Consider the following 24,866-nt stretch of genomic DNA (forward strand, 5'->3'; position numbering starts at 1 on the left):
AATTTACTGATATTTATAAATATTCAAATCAGCAGGCTTCAGAAATTGAAAGGGGGGGGCTGAGCTGACGGGGAGGGGAGCGTGTGTGTGTGTGTGTGTGTGCGCGTGTGGAGGGGGGGAGCTGACATTAATTCCCAGGCTCTCCAAATTCATTTGAGAACTGTTTCTCATTTCAAACAAATATTAAATCTTTTGGTGTCAGGCCTCCAAAATCAAGCACCAAACAGAAAGCCACCACCCTCGCGGTGGCTGATGCTGTGCCTGCCACAGGGCCGGCTGACCAGGGGGCAGCGGCGAGGAGCCCACCTGGCCACATCTGTGCCCCAACACCAGCCGAGGGAGGAATTGCCATTGCTGCCACCTATGATACCTTTTCTTTCCATTTTCTAAATCCCACGGGAAAGCAAGGGCTCAGCACAGGAGCCATGAAGGTGCTGCCAGGACTCCTGGAAGCCCTGCAGCAGGAGGACCCTGCAGCAAGAGGACCCTGCAGTCCAGGCTCCTGGCTTTTGCTCCTTACTATGGAAGGGAATTCGATTTCAGAGGCTGAAGCAGGCGGCTAAAAGCCAGCAGCCCTGGCTGCCAGCCTGGTTTTCAGGCACGGTGTCACCGAAGGTCTCCCCAGCCTTCTGTGCCTTCATTTCCCATGCAGAGGAGGAGGAATGGGGGCGATGACCCACCTGGCTGAACCCTGCAACGCTTACCCGGTGCTTTGAGGTCTGCCTGGCAGCTCTCTACTCCCGCACCGCTACTAACCGAGCCTCTTCCACCCCTGAGCATCCCACTGACCCCTGAGATGGCCGCGGGAGATGATCCCGCATCCTCCCCTGGACCACCCCACCGGTAACGCCAGGCTCCAGCATGGGGCGAATTTCCCCCAGATGAGTAATGGCTTTTCTAATGCACGGGCAGGCTGTCAGCTTCCCTACTCCCAGTGTTTTATGGGTTTAACTGAACGGCTCTGAACTCCCTAGTAAGAAATAAAGTTATCCCTCAGCGTCCCTTCTAAACATTTCACTCAGTGCAAACGGTGTTTAAGAAAAATGAGGACATATTTCTTCTTAAGGATGCAGTATCCCCCTTCAGAGGCCTAATTTATGCCATATATCACTGGCCAGGGAGAGGAAGGCAGCACAGACCTCACACTAGGAGCGAGCTGGCCCGAGCGCAGCCCCGGCGCTGCTGCAGTGGTGCAAGGGGCTGCGGCTCAAGCGCTCCCGAGCCCGCAGGGGAGCAGAGCCCGCAGCGGGCAGGACGGATGCCCGCCACGGCTGCTCGGTGGGGCTGCCGGCTCCCCGCCGCCCTCTGGCTCTGCCGCCGCTCGCCCGGCTCTTCGCAGGCATTCGGCACAGCTGGCGGGGAAGGCGGCTCAGCTGCGAGCAAAGACGGGGCTAATCCTCGCTCGCAGCTCTTTAGGAACGCGCCTCAACCTTTTCCCCGGCAGACCGCAAAACCCAGCCTGAATGCGCTTTGATCTCGCCGGCCCCCAGCTCCGAGAGCCCGCCCCGGTGCTGCCGCTCGTCCCCGGGCACTGACACCAGCGCCATGTCCCTGCTGTCCCTGCCTGTCCCTTCCCCTTCTGCCCCTGTCCTGCCGGGTCTCCGCAGCCCTTCAGCTTTTGGAGATTTGGCCCAACTCAGTGGGCCCAGCACCTCGCTGCCAGCTCTCGATGCTGCTGCAATTCACGTGGTGGTGGGGGGACAGCACCGCTGCGGGACGGCTGGACGCGCTTTCAGAAGTGTCTTGTAGCCAAGCCCGCAGTGCATCTGTCAATGCTGAAACGTTTCGAGAGTTTCCTGCTCTTGGTGCCACAAAACCTGTCCTCAGCAGCAACGAGGACGCTCCCTGGGAGCTTTCTGTCCTCGGAGTCCTTTAGGTAACACTGAGCCAAGAGGATCAGCTTTGCTGGTCCAGTTTCTCCTCCTTGCCTTATTTATTTATTATTAATTTTTTTAGTCCAGTTAAAAGGTTTACTATCCTAAGTGGCCTCACTCAGCCTAAGTAACTCTATAAATCAAGCCGAACCGCTAACATCGCAGGCCCACCATCAATCTCCCCACAGGTTGTGAAGAAAGCCGAGGGGAAAGCAGCAGAGGGGTGAGGGATGAGTTGGGGCTCGGCCCCAGCAGGCTGCCTGCAGCCCCCAGAGAACCGCCTGGGATGCCAGGCCGGGTGTCAGGGCAGCTCCATGCCAGCACGGGCTCTGCCTTCCCGTCTCCGTGGCCATGATTGTGACCACTCGGAGGGGAGACGTGAGCCCCTTGTGATTGCCAAAAGGGCAAGGGGTGCAGGGAAGCAGCGAGGGGGAAGAGGGGGATCCAGCAAGAAGGAGCTACGGAGAAAGCCCAGGGGCTGGCGCAGGGAGCTCCTGTGGTGGACCCCGTGCTGGTGATGTGCGAAGGCTCGGGGAGGACTTTTGGCAAACCACTCTCGCTCTGCTAAGCTCAGCTCGCGTTTCCCCTCTACCCATTTCAGCCCCAGGGGTTTTCTCTTCCTGCTCTCCCTCACTTACTGGTGACGTCCCAGTGCTGGTACCGGCCTCTGGGCATCGCCTGGGGAGGAGTTTTTGGGGCAGGCTTGAGGAAAACTGGAGTTTCCTTGCTCAGCACCACAACAGAGACCCCAGCCCCATCTTGCTGAGGCTTCTCTTTGCTGTCTTCGTGTAGCCTGTGCTGCCCCAGCACTACTAATGACTGTGGTGCAGGCACGTTGGGGGATGGCACACACCTCAGCCAGGCTTAGCTGCAAGTACCTGATACTGGGGGAGTAAACAGGACCTGGGAGAGAACTGGGATACAACCTGGGAAGGGAATCACCCCCAGTATCACCAGCTCCCCTTGGTGTCTGTAACGAGTCACTTTACCCAAGCCCAAAGCCGTGGGGAGCAGCTCAGCAACAGCTGAGGGCAGGGGCTCAGCGAGCTCCTCCTGACAGGGGCTCCCTGCGCACCCCAGGGTGGCTGGGAGGCAGCTGCAGGGAGATTTGGGAGGCTGCCGGCGAGCTGGCCCCTGTCAGCACCCTAAAGCTCAGCCCCAGCCCTAACTAATTGCAGTGGGAAGGCAGGAGCAGAGCCGGGAGCTGGGAGCCTGCATGCTTGTTGCATCACCAAGAAACAGAGGACCAGAAAAAGTTCATTATCGCGGTCTCACACCACGGCTAATTCTGCCTTGCCTTTTGCTGTGCTTCCTTCTGGTCATCAGGGCTCATCTTCTTATCCCCCTGTCCTCGTGAGCCCATCCACGTGCTCGCGCTCCCGCCGGCCGCGAGCACCCATCGGAGGGGACGCACACGTGCCCTGCAACGTGGCCGTGCGGGTGCACCGCCGTGCGCAGCGGCACACGCAACCCGGCACTCCGGCACGCGCGACCTGGGAAGCTCCGAGCGCAGGAACCGCGTGCAAAGGAAGGCACACGAACGTCCACGAACGCCCTGCGTGGTCTGCGGCCGTCCGGGCGCGACGCGTGCGTGGCCGCACCTCCCCGCAGCGCACCGAGCGCCGCTCAGCCCCGCGCGCTCGGCGAGCACCCACGCGGGGAGAGCCGGCCGTACGAGCGCAGCGCTCGCGCGGGTTTCCCGTCCCCGTGCCGGGAGCGGTTTATTCTGCAGCTGGGAGAGAGAAGACGGGCGTCCCGGGCGGCCCCGGCAGGGCCAGCCCCGCGCCCCAGCCCGGCCCCTGTGCGCCCCCGGCCCCTGTGCCCCCCACACCTCAAGGCAAGGAGCGCGTCGGCGAGCGTCCCGCTGGAGCCGGCGTCCCCGCGGCGGGAGCGTGCCGGGCGGGGGGTCTCTGCCTCTCCCTCGCTCGCTCTCTTCCGCTCGCATCTTTTCATGAACTCTATTTCTCTTTCCTTTCTGAAAACAACTGAGCTGTAAATACTGTTTAACCTTCTTCCCCCCTTCCCCCCTCCCCTCCGCACTATAAAAACACAAATATGCCATAACTCAGCTGGCTCAGCCGCCGCGCCTCCAACATGCCCTGCTCCAGGCCTCTCAGGAAGGTCATAACAAACGACTTTCCGATTCAGTGCTCCTGAAATAATTTTGTGTATTAAAACCTGAATCTGCACTTTCTGGACCGAAAGCCTCTCTTAATTATGGCAAGCGTCCTTGGGATGGACAGTGATCCTTCACCGCGGCACCGCCAACCAACCGGAGAGGCAGCCGGCTGCCGGCTCCCCACCGCCGCCGCCCCCTCCCACCGCCACCCAGCCCACGGCCCCCCTTGCTCCCTCGCCCCCCCGCCTTCCCTTTGCCCAATCTGTTTTCAAAGTGTGTCTGTCCTTTATTAAATTGTTTTCTTTTCCACATTATCAGTTGCCATGGAGACCTCATCTCTCGGATTATTTGAATTTCATTATATCTATTGATTTGGGAGCATTTCATCTTTTTTATTGTTTTTCTGTCAATTTTCAAAACGAATAACCATCTAATTTGCGTCAGTGCTGATTATGTTTGTCCCTCAATAGAGGTCGGCAGCTGCGTCGGGGAAACAAATCAATGGGAAACCATCATAAACCTCCCCAGTACAATCTCCAGGATATGTGGGTGACATTCCACGCCTGCGAGGAACACTCATCATATCCAAACTTCTTTCTCTCCTCTTTTTTTTTTTCTTCCCCCCTCTTTTTTTTTTGTTATTTCCCCCTGTGGCTGGCTCCACGGGCCGGCGGCAGGTTGTGTTTAAAATCATATATATTTTACACACATCCATGTGCACTTCTGGACGCATCGCATTTTCAGACAGGGAGGGGACCCGGGTGGGAAAAGAGGGAAGGAATTTTTTTTTTTTTGGTAAGAAAGAAGGGAAGAAAAGGATGACGAGGGAAAGAAAAAGAGGGAAAAGTGGATCGGGATTGCAAATTGCTTACTATGTTTTTTTTTTAAATAATTTATGCAATTTTAAGCATTTATCTATAAATTTTTTAATAAGCCACCCTGGAGCAAAATAGCCATTAACATCCCGACGTCCTTCTGTCCAATGGGCTCGTGTGCAGGATCAATTTCCAAGAGTACTTTCCTTTTTTTTTATGACATGATAAAATGCTTTTAAAGCAACTTACACAAATATGGAAATTTTTTTCCCCTCCTCTTTTTTTTTTTCCTCTTTTTTTTTTTTTTTATAACAGCCTCCACTTATTCACCAGGGAGAGCGAGCGTGTGTGTGTGTGTGTGTGTGTGCTGGGGAGGGCAGTTGGCAGAAGGATAGACCCAGCCCTAACTGGAACGGACCTGCCTGTCCTTCTAACAAGGGCATAAACTTTCATTAGCGATGCACACAGTCAAAGGCAATTTAGGGAAACGCGCTGTACAGAAAAGGAAAACCTCAGCGTTTTTATACAGCGGCTCCTTGGCTCCGTCCAGGGGGCTCTATCCTTGAGCTCAGCTCGCGCTCGCCAGCCAAAGTGACCCCACCGGCCGGGGGGAGGCAGTGGCCGGGCAGGGGACGGTCCTGGGGCTGCGTGGGGACACCGGCACCCAGCCCCTCGCCCCACGGCCGCCCGGAGCAGCCGCTCAATGTCACGTCTGGCCGCAGCCCACCCGTCCTGCGGGAGGCCCACGGGTATCTGTTGCTTCCAAGCTTTGGCTCCTCCAAGCCAACGCTCCCCGGTCCTGGCTGTGCACCCCGGCGAGCAGCTCACCGCCCCGGGCGCCCCTTTGGGGCATCAGTTACAATCCGGCTCTGCGCAGAGCCGACAGATGTGTCGCTGCTGCTCCTGTTTCCACAGGGTATTTCGGCTCGTTATTTTCGCAGCTGGGACATGTTCAGCCTCACGCAGGAACCTGGAAAATGCCATTCCTAGCGGGACGGCTCCTGCCGCCGGCCCTGGGCGGGCACGGCTCTGCGGGGAGGGCTGTGGGCACGCCGGGGGAGCGAGGCGCTCCGTGGGGTCCGACAGCTGGCACCACGAGCGAGAAATGAGAGCAAAGCACCCAAGTCTTTGGGGCTGAAGGCCATCCAGGTTGAAGACCCGTCCACATGGCTGTTATTTGCTTTGACATACGGCCCTGCCACTGGTTTCCTAATGCATGACCCTTGCAGGGGCAGCGCAGACCCGGGGATTTAATCCTTGCATTTTTCTGGGACCCTCCAGAGCCCCGTGCCCGTGCACACTGGGCATGCACCTGCCCCACGGGCAACGCTTGGGGGCATTGGAACGAGCCAAAAAAAGAATAACAAATAATAAAAAAAAAATCAAATCAAGGGGCAGGCAATGCTCAGCTGGAAAAACACAAAGTGCCGAGAACAGCAAAGCCAATCAATAACAATCACAGCCCCGGCAGCGGGCGAGGGAAGCGTGAACTGTTTTGGCCTGCTCCCTGCACGCTTGCCCACTGGGGACAACACGGCCCCAGCACCGCGCTCCCCTGAGCCCCGCAGTGAGCCCACGGCTCCTGCTCTGCTCACAAACTCCGTGAGAGCGAGGGGCTCTGCAGAGAGAAGCAGGACTCCTGGAAGGGGGCTGGCGCTGGGGAAGATCCTTGCTGTCCCCAAAGGGCCAGATCCTGACACCCCGCATCCTCCTGCCCCTACCCTTTGTGTCCCCTTCCCCTCCCAGCCCATGTGTGGAGGGGACACGCGAAGCCTGTCGGGACACGGATGGGGCTCTCCCTTCTTCTGGTCTTGGGCCCCGAGCCGGGGAGCTCACCGCAGCAGCAGCGAGGTCGGCGGGAGTGGAGAGGTTTTCACATCATGTACATCGCTCCGTGCTGTCTTGTCTATAGGCAGCGCTAAATATAGCCAAGCCCAACCTGGAGGTGACTTCGGCGCGGTGACACGGGGACACTGGGCACTGCACGGGCACCCTGCGCTCCCTCACAGCAAGACAGACATCGACGGGCCTGGCATGGCCTCGGGGCCGCCCGTGAGCCCCAAGACATGTCCCTGCTCCCCTTCCCTCTTGGGGCCCGTCCTGGTCACCACGCAAAGCTCACATCCAGGCCGAAGCCCAAGAAGTGCCACGGCCTCGGGGCAGGCCAAGTGGGGTGCCAGGGAGGTGCCAACACACCGGGCAAAGGCAGGCAGCATTTTCTAAGCCAAAAGTCCATTTTTTCCCCGGGACGCAGGCCCTCTTATCTCTGGCGTGCCAGCATCTGTTTCAGCACAGCTACTTAAAAACTTAAACGGTGGAGGAGGCGCTGAAGAGAAGGGGAAAGTCTCTCGTGTGGGTCAGAATAATTAGACTGAGCTCAAATTGGCTTTAGGCATCTGCTGCTGCCTCCGAGCACCAGCAAGCCCTGCTGCTTCCATCAGCATCTCCTGCCCACGGAGCAGAGGGGACCGCGGCGTGCCGAGCGTGGGGCATCGCTGGGAACGGGGCCGGGTCGGCAGGAGCCATAAAACCTCCTCACCCCGCTGCCGTTAAAGCCAGGAGAAAAGAGGCCAGACAGCGAGATTGAGATGAGCCATTTCCCCAACAAACTCGCTTCCCTTTTTTCATTCGCTCCTTTCTTTTTTTTTTCCCCCTTTAACTGTCATTAAAATAACAAGTTTCTGTTACAGTCTAAACATTCCCACATTGTATAAAGGGTTATGTTACACCAGAGTCACCGCCGGGCCCAGTGTTTGCACAGAAACCTCACTGCAGGTCCCCCCTCCTGACGAAGTGACTTATTAAAGTTTAAACAGTAATTAACAGAACAATAAAAATAAAGGGATGTTTGGGGAGTCGTAGTGCACACAGGGTTTTTGGCAGTGCCAGCACTTTTCAGTGCCCTGCGCTGGCAGCAAAAAAACGGCTGTGAAAAACCAGGGGAGAGCTCGGGAGCTCCGAGCCAAGAGGGGGCCGGGGCCACGGCACGACCCCAGCCCCGTGTGAGGGTGCAGGGGGGACACAGGCAGCAGGACAGGGGGACGGGGACTCACCGCTTGTCACCAGCCCTGCCCTGGGGATGTGAGGCTGAGAGCCTCCCTCTGCTCTGGCTCTGCTGAGGTTCCTCTGGACGAGCCCCCAGGACCGGAGTTTTGGGAATTGTGTCTGTGAGAGCGGGCCTGGGCTCTGGGGAGATGGCTCGCCTTGGGAGAGAGCAGCCAGGAGGAAACTCAGCTCAAGAAGATCTTGCAGCAGGGTGAGCTTGGGGGGCTGGAGGAGAGCCCCCAGGAGCTGCCCCTTGCTTGGGACCCCATGGAGCAACCCGTCCCGGTACAGGATGGCTTGGAGCTGCCCATCTGACAGCACATGAGCAATTTTGGGGCCACTCCTGCTGCAGAGCCCCGATCCCAAGGCAAGCGCACCCCCGGCCAGCAGGACACAGCCCCTGCCTCTCCACCACAGCAGGCCGGCCTCGTGGGGAGCCTCGTGGCTCACCGGGGCTCCAGCAGGAGCAAAACCACTTCTCCTGCTTCCTTCCCAAGCCAGTCGCTCGCCTTGCCCAGGATGAGCTCTAGAGCATGTGGGTAGGGTTTCAGCTTAGGTTGTCAGCCCTCCCTGTTACCCAACACGCAGCAATGCAGAAAGATCTCATTTGAAGATATTTTTGGTGCCTATTGTAACTATTCGCCAATGTTTGCCTTAGTAGCTCGCAGTGCTCGTTGGCTCTAACCCTGACGGGTGACTCAGTACACACAGCATTGTGCAGCCCCATGTTTGCTAAATCTCTTCCAGTACAACCGCTCAGTTTGCAAATAAAAAGACAGCTCCTTATGGGTGGATCTCCCGTGCGGCGTGAACTCGGGGAGCGCTGCCTCCAGCCCGCTCCCACCAAGCCTTCCCCCAAATCCCCTTCCCTGCTCTGCTGGGGTCCAGGAGGAGGCCGAGCCCCCTGACACTGCCACTGCTGGAGCTGCAGCAGCTCTGCCTGCTGCAATAGCATCCACACGGGATGCCCCGGACGTCCCCTATCTCGCTGGGACACATCACCCGAGCGAGCACTGGTCCTGCACATTCATCCTGCACTGAAAACGTCCCCCGACGCCACTGACTTGGCGTTAGAGCAGTCCGAGCAGTCCATTCCTTCTCTTGGGTTCCTCTGCTGGTGCCAAGGACTCTGTCACCTGCTCCCCCAACGGTGCACTAGGCGCCTTGCTTCTGCAGCTGCTGTGGGCTTCAGGGCACAGGGACCAAGAAACAAGGCATGTTTCAAGCTCCTCGGACTCAACGTGGCTGGCTCTACGTCCAGCAGCTCGGTGGTTTCCAGCTCACCATTATCACCCGCAAATAACCATCAACATGGTTTACCCCGCGGTCTGGGAAAGGCAACAGCTCAGCTCTTCAGCTCTCAAGAACCGGAGGAAAGTGTTAAAAATGTGACTTCCCAGGCAATTACCAACAGTGAGTTTTAATAAGCTGTTTTCCAGGCACCAGGGGAGTGAGGGACATGGGGAATCAGACGGTACGGGTCTGAATTCAGCCTGGTTTCGGAGGTGCAGGTTTAATAAGCCATGAGGCGAGCCTGCACTAGCAGCGGCAGCCCCGCGAGCGGGTGCCGGAGTGGGGGGCTGCCATCGGCAGGTTCAGAATTAATGAAGCCAAGACCTTGGCAACCTCCCTGATTTTCCTGCGTTCTGGTGTAAATTGATAAACTTGCCTGGTGCTCCAGGGAGGAGGTGAGATGGAAGGAGGGGGACGCATGGAATCCTTTCTCTCTCACCTCTGGGTTCTAAGTGGGTCCCAGCAGATGAGCTGCAAGTGTGACACGGGGCTGTCCTCCCCGTCCTGCGCCCGGCTTTCCCACCCAGGCCGTCCCCACAAATGCTGTCCTCAGCCCTGCTCCGCACACCCCTCCGATACAGCCACGGACTGCGAGACCCCGGTCCACCCTGTTAGCACCCGCCTGGGCTCGGCTGCTGCTTTCAGCCAGCAACACCATCCCCTCTTCGCCCCAACTCTTCTATTTCAGGGTTTCTATTTTCTTGGTGGAAATTAAGAGTAACTGGCTTGTTCAGACCTGCCCAGTTCACTGCCAGGAGACAGTTCCTGCAGAAAGCCTCCGAATCCATCACAAGCAGGGCAACCTCTGCCTGGAACATGCTGGAGACTGGAGCCTCCAGCTCTGCCTCCTTCCCTCGCTGCCCAGGGGTGCACGGAGCTGCAGGCAGACCCCAGTGCTGCAGCGAGACCCTGCCGAGGGACAGCAGCTCCACAGCCCCCCGGAGCTTCAGCTCCCGGTGTCTCCGCCGTGCCTCGCCCCCGATCGTCTCCTCTTTGGAGGTTTCAAGGTTTCTCCGACCTGACGTGAGCTGAGCTGCCTGTCTGCTCTCTGAAGGACTCTGCTGCCCCAGACTGAGGATGAGCGGCTCACCTCCAGTCCCCAGCACGAGGCGAATCAACACGCGCTTCCCAGACATGTCAAACACCCCAGACGCTCTGAGCCCGGTGCCTCGGCTCTCCTCCACTAGACCCGCCGGGCTTCATCCCCCTCAGCCTGCTCTGATGCTCATGTCACTCCGCTAAGCTCAGAAGAATGATTTCCCTAGCTGACACACCAGCAGTGATGGGAAAGCTGAGCTTATGGCTTTCCAACCCCACTCACATCAAACCGAGAGGAAAAGGCACGCCACCCAGCTCCGAACTTCTCACCCCATCCTCCCGGCGCCAGGACACGCTCAGCTCCTGGCTGTGCTGGAGGCAGCGAGGGGCTGCTTGTTGAGCAGGGACAAGGTGTAAAACAAGAAGAGAGGGGGCCCCAGGTCAGCACTCACGTGCATTTTCCTCAGCCATGTCTAAGGAGCCTTGCAGTCAGAACGGGGCACGGCTCTGCACGGGGGTCTCAAGCATTGTCACAAGGCAGAAAGAAATTGTGCACTTCTTTCCAACACGTTGCTCAGGACGTCTCTACAGCAATGCCAGTAACTGCCTGTAGGGAATGTTATGTTAGAAAATTATCTAATGCACTCTTAGTCATCTTGTCTTGCAATCTGCAGAAGGAAATAGGAGCAGCCAGCACAGTACGACCCCGCTTCCAGACACCACTGCCTTTAGATACCATTATCAGTGGTAGCCTGGTCCACGTCCCAGAACTCAAGCTCTTTCAGTTAGCGGGCCATGAAATTATTTAGACTATTCTTGATATTACATTCTGTTGTACTTGCAATTAACACGGGGGATCAGCAGTGCCCCATCCTGTGGTCCCCATGTTTGGCTGAATGAACACTTCGGGGCGCTCGGTCTGCACCTGACCGTGCTCCTGCTGGGTTTAGGGGAGGACGATGCTTCATTCGGGGCAGCAGATCTCAATACATCAGAGATTTTAATCCTTATATATATGAAATGTGGGTCTTGCCTCCTTTTTTTTTGCAAAGGACTTCTAACCACCAGCAGAAAGTCTACTGGCACACTCAGCCTTCAGCACTATCTTCAATCAGGGACGCCTAATTATACCCATTATGCTGATGAGGACGCACTGGCACGATGCTACGCGTTCGCAAGGCTCCGGATACGAAGCGAATCAGTGGCAAGGATGGAAATAAAGCCGAGAATCGTGGCGACGGGCTCCTCACCCACTGCAGCACGGCTGGCCATGGACTAGACCACGACCTGCCCACGCCAGCAGGTTCGGGAGCTGTGGGGGGGCATCCACCCAGCCACCTAACGGGGCGGAAGTCTCTCTCCTGGGACTGAGGTGCTTGGGGATCCTCAGGGAGCACCCACGGGAGCTGGCCCAAGGGTTGGGCACCCAGCTCACCGCACGGGAGACATCCAGCAGCCAGAGCATCGGGGCTGAGCCACCAGGAGTCCTGCAGCCGTGGCGGGGATGGATCATCTGCTACTCCGAAGCAGCTTAATCGCCCTCCCTGCATGTGGGTCCTCGCCGCGAGGGCCAGCCTGATCTGTCTGCGCATTAACCATCCCCTAGAATGCAAAGCCCGGAGATCTTCCTGGGCATCGGGGCCAGCCTTTGCCCTGCACTCTCCCTGCCAGGTGCTGGGTGCTTGGGTTTAAGAAAGGCAGCAGAATCCCTCGGGATTGAGAGTCATTACATAAACAATACAATAGGATCACGGCTGTAATTGTAAAAGCGCCTCAAGTCTTGGCACTGGAGGCTGCCGCAGCGAAGGCCTCTAAATGGAGACCCAAACAAAACAAACAAAAGCCCCAACTCTGTCAGCACTTAATGAACAATAATAAATAATAAATAATAACCCTAACAGCCGACCTAGCAAGACAGATGTGAAACACCGCAGCGGCTCGGAGGAAACGCTGACCCTACAGCAGCTGCCTTCTCTCCCTGTGTTGCAGAGCGTTGGGCCAAGGCCACCAGGTACTTGTAGGGTTAGGGACAGGGGGAAAAGCTGGGTCCCGGAGAAGAGCAGGTCCCTCGTGAGACGTGCAGAGCGGTGGCCCTGGCACCTCCTGGGCTCAGGACCTTCACCTGCTGCGCGAGCACACCAAGTCGTGCCTCGCTCTCCTTACTGCCGGAGCTCTCTTTAAGCGCTGACAGCAAAAAGAAGCAGATGGAGCTGAGCAAGGGAATCCAGGTAGGTGTAAGCCCAGAGCCTCCTCTTCCCAGCACCAGCACCAGCACCAGCACCACCTCGACTCAGAGCCCCCAGCTGTGCTGGGTGAGCTGAGCTGCGGCAGGACACCGGGAGCGCCACTTGGCAGGACCAGGGGCTGGAACAAAGGGCCTAATTTAAGTATTTTTATAACCCGGTGCTTGTGACAGTGGGTTTAGCAGTTGCCAGCCATCTGGAATAAAGAATTACAGCCACCTCCCCTAATCCTATATTGCCTAAACCCTAAAGCTGGTTATGGTGCAAGGATGAGGCAGCAGGCTGGGAGGAGGCAGCGATGGGAAGGGGGGGGTGGAGAAGGGACCACAGGAAAATTCTCCAACTTATCTCCTTTTCCTGGGGGGTGCCAGGTGGTCCCAGATGCACCAGAATTAATTTTGCTGGGAATCAAGTGAGGACGGGGTGAAGAAAAAGGGGGGGAGAAGGGAGGCGAGGAGCCCTCCACGCCCACAGCATCGCATGCACCGCACACACACACACACACGCGCACACAGAGGCTTACTGGTCCGCGCAGGGCTGTCAGGTAAATTAGATCTGAAAGCTGACAATTTCTGACCATATTTCCTTGATTATTTCAAACAAATGCACACCAGCCGCTGTAAGGAGATTAAAGTGACATAAACGTCCCGAGTGGGAGGAGGGAGGGCAGAGAATTCAGGTCACCCCCATCCGTCCCCCATTTGACAGCCGCTATATCGCTATCCAATCCAATAAAAAAATCCCCCCCTTTTGCTTTAATTAATTTTACAGCTAGCTTGCTTAATTACTTTCAATCAAAATCCTCCTGCCATCGCAAAATTAGAGATGGTTGAGCTCCATTAGCCTAAATTCTTCATTTCCATATAGAAAGAGGCTCCCTCGGCAAAGCCAAGAGGGCTCCCTCCTGCTCGGGCTGCCACCGGACAGACGCCCGTCCCTCTGTCTGCCTCTGGTTCCTCAGGAGAGGTGGGGGAGAAGGAGACAGCCTTGTTCTGGCCACCACCTCCCACGGAGCATCTCCTTGTGAGCCGGGGACGCAGGAGGTCCCCTGCTCTGCCTTCCCACGGCCATGCTGGGACCAAGCTCGGCATCATCACCGCACGCACGGGCGGGCATCGCCACCTCTGCTGGACGCACGGACAGGGCGTTGGGGGTCACAGGGGCAGATCCCCTTGTATCTGCCCGCTGGGTGCATGGACAGGGTGTCGGGGGGAAGCAGGGGTAGATCCCCTTGTATCTGCCCGCTGTGGGGCTTGGTGCCTCCCCTTGGAGCAGCTGGCACCGACCGCTGCCAGGAGCACAACACCGCTGCCCGCGGAGCCACGACGTGCCTCTAACTGCTGCGTGCACCACTAGCACCTCTCTCCTGCGAACCCAAACCATGAGCTGTCCCACTTCGGCCCATCTCAAAGCAGTCCCAACTGGTCCCATGTCCACAAAACCTCCTCAGAAGCGCAGGGAGTGGCAGCAATAAAGCCATGTGGAGCTGGAAGGGCGACAAGAACCCCAGGGGAGCAGAGAGGCCGGGCACAGGAGCAAGCCCAGGGAGGAGCCGGGCGTGGAGGAGGAGCAGCAGCTCCTCTCGAAGGACTGCGGGCATCGGGAAGCATCACCTGGCCCAGGCCAGTGTCACGCTGCAGCACGCGTCCCTCTCTTCCTCCCCACTTTCCCATGGCTTCCTCCTTTCCCACCTCCCTACACTTCTTCCAGACCAATGGTCTTTGCTGCATTTTACGCGGGCACAAAGCCCTGGGAACTGTGCTGGTCGCTCACCATGGGCAGCGGAGCTTGGCCCTGGCTCCCAGCTCCCTGGAGGGACAGGGCAGCAGCCCTGTCCCCACACTGTCCCACCCCACAGAGAGCTCAGGGGGCTCCCAAGAGTGAGGAGCCCAGCTCCTGCCTGCTGCAGGGAGGACAGGTCAACCCCGCGCTTTGCAACAAAACCAAGGCAAACACAGACCTATTTTGTTTATAAGCTTAAAACTGAATCCAATGGCGCATCTACCTGGGGATTTTAGATTAAATGGTTTAAGAAACTCAAATAGGCTTTTTAATCCGGTCAAATAAAAAGAGCCCCAAAGAAGCAAAGAATTCACCCTGCCGAGCGAGGCTGACGCCGGGCAGGCACGGCTTTCTTACGCTCCGCAACTCCTCCCCACCCTGGCATGGGACATGGTGTATTTGCCAAAATCTGGAAGCTCAGGATCCGCCCTGTTTAGGGCTCGGGCAGGCTTCACTTTCCCAGGGCCAACCCACTCGTATCACGCTTTCCTCATGCTCTCGGTGTTCCCTTACGCCGCTGTCTGGGCCCTTCCCCCAATACCTGGCAGCCTGCACAAGCACGGTGCCAGCCCTGGCTGCGTCACCAGCACCAAAAGCAGCCCAAGAGAAAGCCCCAAAATCCCCAAGCCCCATGCCATGTGTCCATTTGGGCACTGCCTTTCCCACGACGACCTCCCTGAGTGCTGCACGTGAGGCCGAAGAGCAGATGGGGGCTGATGGGGGAAGCGCCAAGGCAGAAGGAGGGGACACCAGCTCTGCGCGAGCATGGGGAGCTCCTAAAACTCCCGGAGCACCACATCTTCCTCCTCCCGGTGCCCCGTCTCACTGCCTGTTCATCCAACACTGTCCCCTGTCCCCCACGGCCGCTGTTCAGCCCCGGAAAGGCTCAGGAACGTCCTTCCCCTGCACGTGCCCCGCGATGAAATTCCCGACTTGTGTCTCGCCTGCTCCAATGCTCAGAGCAGCCGGGACAATAGAACAGAGAGGCCCTAAATCCACCAGACTCACCCTAAATAGCGATGGCCCATAATTTCGCCTGACATCCAGGAGCTTGTTATTCTTTCTCCTCGTCGCCTGGCTGGAGCTGTTCAGACCCATCAGTGTTATTCTATGTGTTAAACGGGGAAAAAAACCACGACCCAACAACAACCCGGAGACTTTTCCAGCCTGCCCAGCGCGGGCCGAGGGGGCGGCATCCCCACTTGGGCTGGGGGTTGAAAAAAGGGGAACCGATGCCTGAAACCCAGACCAGGGGAACAGCGCAGGGGTCCCGCAGAGCCCCCCAGCATCTCCATCCCTCAGCCCCCAGCCCTACAAGGCTGCTGCAGCCCGTCCCCGTTAACCACAGCGCTTTGGGGTTGGGGTTTTTGGTTGCCTTTTTTTTTTTTTTTTGCCTTTTTTTTTTTTTTTTTTCTTCTTCCAGGCCGGTTCCAGCTGATTAAGGACCTGCAACAGGATGTAGGGATTACAGCGAACCTGGCTCCGGATCAGCCGGGGCGCGGAGCCAACGGAGTGAGCGAGGATTGCCCCCAGCCTGGCTGCCAAGCCGGCACTCGTCCTGCTGGGAGCCTGCGAGGGCCGGAGCTCGGCGCTGGAACAAGGCCCCTGCCCTCGCTGGCTCTGCCGGGGAATGGCCCCAAGCCCACGCTGACAAACGTGCCCGCAGGAAGGGATGAGGGGATGGATGAGCTGTGGCTCACGGGGCTTGCTGGAGAGGGAAAAACCCCTCAGGGACTGGCTCGGCGTGCCTTTGCCCCACGTGAAATGGTGCGGGGAGAGGGAGAACGGCGACCTTCCACCCGAGCTGGCCATGCCGTGGGATTCCTGGTCCATGCTGCACCACACGGAGCTGCCAGTGGGCCTCCCTCCTGCAGCAACACGAGGCAAAAATGCTCCGGGCTGAGTTTTTAATCCAGGAAGAAGTGATCAGGGAAGGCAATAATCTCAGCTGGCACACGGAGCCAAGCAGGGCCTTGCTTCTGGGGAGCCATCGAGAGCAGAATTAGCTCCGAGGAGACTCGGGGGCTTTTTTTTTTTTTTTTCTCCTTCTGCAAACACTGATCCCTGCTTGGACCAGCAGCAGCCCCCAGCACCTTTCTCAAGCGCCTGTCACTGCAATGCCCAGCCGCTGCCATCCCCACAGGGGACGTCTCCCCGTGCTCGGCTTTCCCAAGCCCCTCCTGGACGGGTGCAGGAGGGCTCGTGGCCACGAGAGCAGCCCCCGGCTCCGACCTGGAGCTCTCAGCCTCGAGCCCTGCGTTCACCGGGTCCAGACGAGCCCTGGCAGTGGGGAGGGGGCCGGTCTGTCCATCCATCTGTCCATCTGTCCAGCAGGCTCCGTGGCGCTGCCCACCAGACCCATTGCGGCGGAGAAACTCCGGAGTCAGCTCCTGCCGGCCTGGGGCTGCGGGGGGAAGGCAGGGCTCGATATTGCAAGCGGAGGCCGCTGGGATACCATTGAAAGCTGCTAAATATGACCAGGTTAGCACTTTAGTCTTTAATGGCAGGTCACCATTAATAAACCCAGGGCCCCAGGGTGCAGTACAGAGCCTCCCTCCCCCCCTCTCCCCGAAATACTCATTTCATTAACTTCACTGCGCGCGGCGCTCAGCACCTGTCAGAGGTTCGGCAGCCAGGAGCTGGCCGAGGGTTAAGGACATCTCGCGGCAGAGCCACCCGCTCCCTCTGCCTTCCCTCCTTCCCCCCAGGGAGCCACACCAGGGGGCACAGCCCCATCCCATATGGGCAAGGGCAAGGGCATCCCCAGCCCTGGCCCCTCGCCGGCCACTGGGAAGTCACTTTGTGTCACCGCGCCTTGCTTCTTCGGGGCAGCGACAGCGGCACTGACGGCTGCAGCGGGGAGGAAGGGCAGAGGGGAATTGCCTCGGATGCGGGCTCTTGTGAAATAGAGAGAGCTGTGCTAACAGTAAGGGCCAGATCCTGCCCAAGGGGGTGCTGGGGTGGCGCGGGGGATCACCCCAGGACACGAGGTGAATGCGGCCGTCGCGGCTAAGCGGGGCCACCCGTGGCCTCGGTCCCCATGGCCACAGCAGGAGGATGGGGAAGGACGAGGCGTAGGGACAGGGCTGTGCTCCACCTGCTTTCACCGTGACGCCGGCGGTTTCCTGGAGGGAAGGTGGGAGGGGAGGAGGGACAAATGGATGCCCCAGCTGCCAAAAATCCCATAGCAAGTCTCTATCGATCTGCCCTACTTGGCAACTCGAGCTGCAGCCACCGTCTGTGGTGCCAGATCAATACAACCTGGGCGGACGGGGCGGGAGAGGCACTTTTATGGGAAGGCGAAGCCTTCAGGGGGAAGTATTTTGATTTTTAGAGCACCAGCAGAGTCAAGGAAGAGAAAACACCCGGACTCAAGCTGCAGTTTAGCTTGGAGTCACTTCAAATACCTGCTGAGTCCTTTGCACTGGGGCCCCGTGACCTCCTCATGGGAGCTGCCCCGGCCTCGCTGCCCACCCACCGCAGCCCCTCGCCTGCCCCAGGTGCTCTCAGCATGGACACGAGGGGACGGGGACAGGCTGGAAGCCATCGAGACCCCCAGGAGCTCCTTGTTGTGCACAGGGGAGCCAATGACCGCCCCCGAGTCCTTCTGCCTTTTGGGCCTGGAGACCGCTTTCCTCCGCACGGCTCACGTAGCCGGCCACGACCACGAGCCCCGGAGCCCCGGTGACACCGACATGGAGCAGAGCTCCGTGTCCAGATGCCCTGCTCCCCGCGGCACTGAGCTCGCTTCGTGCCCCCTCCCAGCAGGGCAGGTGAGGGAGGTTTTCCCGTCCCAGGGCCCGGGTGCCTCGATCCCGTGGCTCCAACGAGAGGCGGCCGCGAGGGGACGGCGCGTCGGGCGTCACCTCCAAACGCCCTTCGGACGGACAGGCCGGGCGAGCGGGAGGGAATCTGCAGTTGTTCCAAAGCTTCTTGCTCAGCACAACAACTGTTGCGGTCCTTTTAGCACAAACCCAGCAACTGTTCCCAAAAGCACGGCCTGCTCAGCTCCCGGACTTAAAAAAAAAACAAACAAAAAACCAACAAGCAACAAGCGATCTCCAAAACGCCGGCTTCTGAGTCAGGGCAAAAATGTTATTAACAAAAACATCACTCAGGGGTGGGACACCTGCTCCCTGACAGGCAACTGGCCCGGCTGCCCGCAGTTAGCGAGTTACATCAGGCCCCAAAAAGAGACAGGGAAGGGAGGGAGAAGGGGAGAGAGTGGAAAAGAACAGACAGAGGGAGGATGACAGCAGCGGGGAGCCACGGAGACAAAGAGGAGCGAGAGAAGGGGAAGCAGGGGAAGAAAAGAGCAAGTGCGAGAGCATGTGAGAGACGGAGCAGCAGCGGGGGAAGCGGCACGGCACGCTGCGAGCGGCGGGCGCGCAGCCCGGGGCGGGAGCGCGGGCGGGCGAGAGCGGCTGCGAGCGGCTGTGCATATGGCAGGGAGTGAGCGGGGAGGAAGAGAGGAGTCGGAAGGGGGAAGGAGGCTGCGAGGGGAGAGAAAGCTTGGGAAGTGTCACCAGGAAAACAGGGAGGGAGGGAGGAACGAAAGGAAAAGTGCAGGCCAACAGGCAAGTCTGGTGAAGTGAGGGGCAGCGAGGGAAGGAGCGCTTGGGATGGGGAAGGAGGATGTGAGGGTCGGGGGAGAGAGCAGAGGGGACGGGAGAAAGGGACAGAAGAGAAAAAAGGAGTAAGAGAAACAAACAGGGGGGAGGGAGAGAAAGATGTCTATTAAAAACCTCAGTGCATAACACAAAATGTCAGGGTTTATAGCTTCATTCTTGGCATTGCTGGTACTGAGAACCCCACACAGAAATGTCACTGCTTGTCATGTTTAATCACCTGCTATTTGTTAACACCTTCGCTGCGAGGAGTCTGCCCCTCACCCCTTGCAGGCTTTCCTTTTGGAGGAGAAACCGCGAAAACAAGGCTCTGCCTCCCAGCTGCCCACGGACAGCGTCAGCAGAGCCCAGGGCCAGGGGCACAGCGCTCTCGGTCCTGCGGGTTCCCCAGCTGGGCCGCTCGGGGACACTCGGTGCCATGGGGCAGGGGACTGGTCTGCACCAAGAGACGCTGCTGGGAGGCCAGTGAGGCCAGTTTGTGGGCTGCAGGACAGGGAATGCAGACAGGAGCGGAGGGGAGGCTTGGCGAGGGTACCAGCCCTCCTTGCTGCTCCCCCATCCCCGCACACCCACCCTGCACAGCCCGCACTGAAGGGCTCCAACACACACACGTATAACAAAATCCCCGAAATCCCTGCAAGCCTGGAATTCTCCGATCTGTTTGCTTGAACAGCAACTGTCACACGAAAGCAAACATCCAAAGCTGTTAAACGTGCGGTTGCAGTTCCTTGCCCTGGCACCCGCGCTGGTGGCTTTGCTCCGGCTGCTCTCAGAGCCTCGGACCCCTGCCCTGTTTTTATGCCAGTTTTCCCCCGTGTCAGGCTGACGGCACGCTGGCTGGCTGACATCATGGCATGCTGCGAGAGGAATTACTTCGAGGTCATCCCTAGACAAGACTTTTCCCTACTATCTCATGCACCCCAACTGGACAGAAATCCAAAAGAGCAGCAGGGCTCACCCATAGGAGCGGGAAAAATCTAATTCTGTGCTTTTCAGGCTCACCCAGCGAAATAAATCATCCCCCCACCCAAAGGAAGAAAAATTTAAAGATGTGCACACAAAGGTGACTAGTGCAGCCCTCCTGTTTTAACCACAGAACAGTTAGCAGTGCTGTCTCAACACAAACGCGGGCTCGGCTTCAGCTCGCTCCTCACCCCACGCTCCCAACTGCTTAGGTCAGTGCGCGGCGCTTCGAAGTGCTGATGCCAGTGAAGCCGGACTTCCCCTCTTGGAAATCAAGAGAGTTTGGGGAGCTGAAGAAACGACACTACGAGGAGCTGGGAGGGGAACCTAACTGCACCCAAACTGTTGTTTGGGCATTCAGAGCCCCAAAGGCAGCGGAAGGCTCCAGGAGCCCAGGGACCCGCGCAGGGGTTTCTCCTCCTGCTCACTGCGATGCTTGGAGCTGCGTCGTGCCCGATACAACGGGGCAGCTGCACTGCTGGCTGCAGCTGCAGGGCCGAGGGGCTTCCCACTGCCGCGGTCATCAAGACACTAAGGACAGGCTAGGGGAACATCCCGTACAGAAAAAAAAAAAGTAAAACTGCAGAAAGCCAGCTCGTTTCTCTCCTGCCCCTGCCGTACGGTTTTTAAAGGCAGTTTAGATCTTCCAGTAGTGAGATGGAAAGGCTGGAGCCAAATGCAGCGGTTCTGGAAACCCAGAGTGCAGGCTTTACACCTCGGTCTCCAGCAGGGATGCGGCAGACGCTCACCCGGAGCCTGGTGACAGGGACACGTGCCCCTGTCCCAAGGACCCGCGAGGTCCAGGAGCCACCCCGACTCCTATTCTGGGAACGGGAACAGCACACAGGCCTCCCGCTGGCCTCGCGCCAAGGATAAAATTCACCCTCCTGAACACGGGCCAAGATGAGCTAAAGTGACTACTGACTTTTGTTGCCCAACTTGAGGCACCTTAAATGGGCCTATTTTTCAAAGTGTCACTGCTCGGCACGGCCGAGGACCGGGCCTCTCTGGGACGTGTAACGCTACATGGCCAACCACCGCGGGAACCGAAAGACCGATATTCCTCACCTTTGTGACTCCTCCCAGCCTGGCCAGGCCTTCTGGCTTTTTTTTCCCTTCCCCTCCTTTCTCCTGACTCTTTTCTTTTGCAGCTTTTTATGAATTTCTCCTAGCTTTCCTCCCTCTCCCCCCCTCAAGGTCACGCCGCTCATTTCCACGTTGAATATTTACTCAGCGAGCCAGGTCCTTTCACAGGCGCTCACCACAAATATGCTTTCTGATAAAGTCCAGAGAAAAGAAACTATAAAACCCAAAGCAATGTCAGAAATAAATAATTTTAAAAATATATCCCAACAGGGCAACGTGGGGCTGTAAGAGGGTAAGAAACTGCAACAGAGGAAGCCAGCAGGTAAAACCCACTTGGAACGAGTTTACATCATTTCCCTGCATTTCCATGACTATTTCCTCGCTCTCTTTTCTTGTTTGCTTTTTCTTCCCCCCCATCCAGAGGCAGGACCCCTCAGCCCCTGGCTACATGCTCATTTGTGCCCACCAGCAGCCAGCCCCCCCCAGACGGGCAGTTTTCAGCTACACGAAGTTTGCCCGTTCTCCCCGTGCCACCACCTGGGAGCAGCCTGCAGAAAGCACACCCACCGGTCGTGCCCCACTTCCAGGAACTGCCGGGCCCTTCGTGAGGACATGGAGGGAGTCCTGGAGAGTTATTTTCGTGCTTAATTACTAAATCAGCTGACAGAGCAATCCCCCGGGCTGTCTGAAACGAAAAGCCCATGTCCGCCAGCCCAGGGCAGCTCTCCAGAGAGCCCAGCCTTCCTCGCTGCTTCGAGACGTGGCGTGTTTGGTAAGCACCCAACGCCAGAGAAATGAGATTTGGCCAGCACAATGTGATTTGGAAAATCCCAACCTCAGGCTTAAGAGCATCCATGGAAGTTTTTAAATTACTCTTAGCGACATCATTTCAGCTTCCATCTGGCCGTCGGAGATGGCTACTGGCCCATCTGGGTGGCAAAACTGAGAAGTAAGGCTTTCACCCCACCTGCTCCCACCACACCAAGGAGCAGGGACCGAGCTCCCTGGGGGCATCCACACGTCCCCAGGGAGCCCGACTTCTCCTGAAGGCTGCAGGATGCACAGGACGGTGCCCGCTGTCGTGACACAGCAAGGTGTGTTTTTTTGGGGTCCCAAGCTGCAAGTGCACGGCCGTGGTGCTTTGAGCAGCCCGTGCTGCTTTGCTGTGCTGGAGAAAACCGTGCAGAGCCGCGCTCGCTGGGACACCGGCACCGCTGACAGCGGTAGGAGCAGGAGCACCACGCGGAGCTATTATAAGAGCAAATGTTTGGGTCCTCCAGCATCATAGTAACTAAACAGAAACCGCAAGTTACAAGCATTTCCAGACGGTCGCAACCCTGAAATAACACAGACTTGCAGAAACGCTCTGATTTCAAGTGCTTTCTGCTAACTCGGCGCTAGCAGCGCGGGGACGGCGAGAGCAGCCCGCTGACGGCAGCAACGCCGTCCTAAGTGGCAGCGCACGAGGCGGCGTGGCGGGACGCTGCCGGGGCGCGTTGGCAGCCGGTCCCCTGCAGAGGTTGGGAAGCCAGCCGGGTGTCACCACGCCGCACAGGCTCCGGCGCCCCTGCCGCCTCCCTGGCACGGCCGGTCTCGTCTCGCTGCGTGCGGCTCGCCCTCCCTCCCTCCCAATGCGCACATGGCTTTAATGTTTTTATTACCTGTTTGACTCGCTGCCTTATTGCTTCTCCTCTTAATGGGGCTGTAACCGTGGAAACGAGGAATAAACGGCCACCAGAAAATGAGATGATTAAACAGGTCACCCTGGCAAAACAAACTCCGTGCTCGCACAGCCCAGGCTGCGTACGGCGGCTCCTGCCCAGGGGCTGGGGGGAGAGGGCGGCGGGGCCGTGGTGCTGCGGGAGGGAGCGCGGCACCCACGTGCCTCCCCGGGGAGCAGCGCGCTCGGCCCCAGAGGGACGATGCTCCGTGCCACCCAGGGCAGGCGTGTGAGAAGCAGCAAGATTTGCTTGGGGAAGGCAGAGGAGAGCGAGGACAAGACGCATCCATGTAACTAGGGAAAAAATAGCAACTATTATGAATATAAATAGGCTGGACTGAAATCAAAACACAAGTCTGAGACAAGTTGCTGTCCTCTGGTGTCCCCGTCGCTGGCGCTGCCCATGCCTGCTCGTGGCAGTCCCAGTGGGGCAGAGACCTCCCCTGCCCCATTGTCCCACGGCCCCACGGCCCCGCTCCTTGCTGCCAACGGGCTCGCTGGCCAAGCTGCTGGGACAGCAGGGCCCGGCCAGGCCCACAGGCGATGTGGGACATTGTAGAGCAAGTGCCTGGCATGTACCCGAGGTCTCGGGAGGCAGGGTTTGGCCACAGCCCTCCCGAGGGCTGGGGAGGACGCCGGTCCCCAGCAGCGAGGCCGGCAGAAGGCAGTGCGGCCGCCTGCGCGTCTGCGTGCCCCAGGGTGCTGACACCTGAACACCACGTCCCTCCCTCAGCCAAGCCAAGAGGCAGCATGGTGCAGACCGAAATGTTGTCAAAAACAAAAATAAAACCCCAAAATAAACACACCGCAATCAAAAAAGCACGATCCCAAACCATCATTCAAAGTAGCGAGGATCCTGCCAGCAGCCCCGTCCTGTCCCGACCTGCCCGAAGCCAGACTCGCTGGGTGCCGGCGGCCTGGGAAGAGGAGGCTCCCGGTACCAAGAGCAACGAATTCAGCAGAAGAAACTGGAACGGCAAAGCCTGGCGAGGTGGAGATGAGAGACAACTGCTTGAAGCGCACAGGCGAGCGGTTGTGTGCTTTCTTTCAAAAAAAACAGCAGGTGGTTTATGAAAAGGGCCCTATTCTTTATAGTAATTTGAGCCATATTTCATTGTTTGATAGAAAAATCATAATATTCATGACCTCCTTTAACTGGAAGAAGTTCACTCATCTGAACATCAGCCCACAGACAAATCGGGAAATGAAAAATACAGAGACCAAGATAATGGAAGGGAGGTGGAGAGGGAAGAAAAAAAAAAAAAGGAAAGGAAAACCAAGGCAGACCCAAAGGTAGAATGGGAAGTCCAGGAGGGTGACAAAGAGTGAAGGGACTGTGGGAATGAAGAAACGAAGGAGGACATAAAGGAAGGCTATTTAGCAAGAAGAGTTAAATAGAAAAAGTCTGAGAAAAGCAAAAGACTGAAAACACAGCGAGAGGGAGCTTTCTCTGAAAGTTTCCAAGCACATGGATCAACTCCGCAGAACCTCCTGAGCTCCTGTTAAGAATATTCAGATGCAATCACAAACTAAAATCAGGCCCTCTCCCCAGCCTCTGCTCCCCCACCCTCTTCCGACCGGGTCCTCCTCTGCTAACATCTGCTGCCTGCCTTCGGGACATGCAGATGGTAATTACTGCAGGAGCAGCTTCCTCTCCTTTCCCTGCTCGAGCGGGGCCACTCGGAAGAAGGCTTCAAGTTGTGGAAAGCCTTCAAGTTGTGGAAAGCCACCGCACGCCCCCGACCGCGGGGCTGGGGACGCGGGAGCTGGGCCCGTGCCGAGTCTGATGGCACGGGGGGGGAAGGTGGGCGAAGAGATGAAGACGTTTGTCTACAAAACACGCCAACGGAAGGAGAAGGAAGATCTGACGCCTGCCCACGGCGTTTGACCAGGCCCAAAGAAGGGAGGCCCGGGGACAAGCTGGCTGGAGATGTGGAGCCACCTGCGCTGCTCCTGGTCGGGGCCGGGGCGGCGAGGAGGAGGGGGCAGCCCTGGGCGGGGAGAGGATTCATCCCGGCATGGTGCTGGCAAACGCCATGCAGAGAGGTGGAGCTGCTTTAATGAGGAGATGCTTCTATGACTCAGGCCTCAAAGGGATTGGGACTTTATTATTTTATTTTTCCATAATAAATTATGCCCTGGGATGCCAGGTCCCGCCGGGTTTTTCTGGAAATACCAGACAAAAGCTGGTGTTGCTAGCTGGCTTCTGACAGGTTCCCAGGTATGGAAGCTGACAGTTCCTGCTTCTTCCCCTGCCCTG

The 24,866-nt window shown here is 57.9% G+C and overlaps 1 protein-coding gene across 1 annotated transcript in view; it reads right to left on the reverse strand.

Annotated features, from left to right (window-relative positions):
* Positions 1 to 1,547, reverse strand: part of CASZ1 (castor zinc finger 1) — a 51,865-nt gene extending 50,318 nt beyond the window's left edge. Inside the window, 1 exon segment of the mRNA XM_050714978.1 lies at positions 1,460 to 1,547. Within this exon segment, the coding sequence (XP_050570935.1) occupies positions 1,460 to 1,547 (88 nt within the window).
* Positions 1,548 to 24,866: the final 23,319 nt, after the last annotated feature.

This window comes from Cygnus atratus, chromosome 21 (genome assembly GCF_013377495.2).
Source record: "Cygnus atratus isolate AKBS03 ecotype Queensland, Australia chromosome 21, CAtr_DNAZoo_HiC_assembly, whole genome shotgun sequence".
Taxonomy (NCBI): Eukaryota; Metazoa; Chordata; class Aves; order Anseriformes; family Anatidae; genus Cygnus; species Cygnus atratus.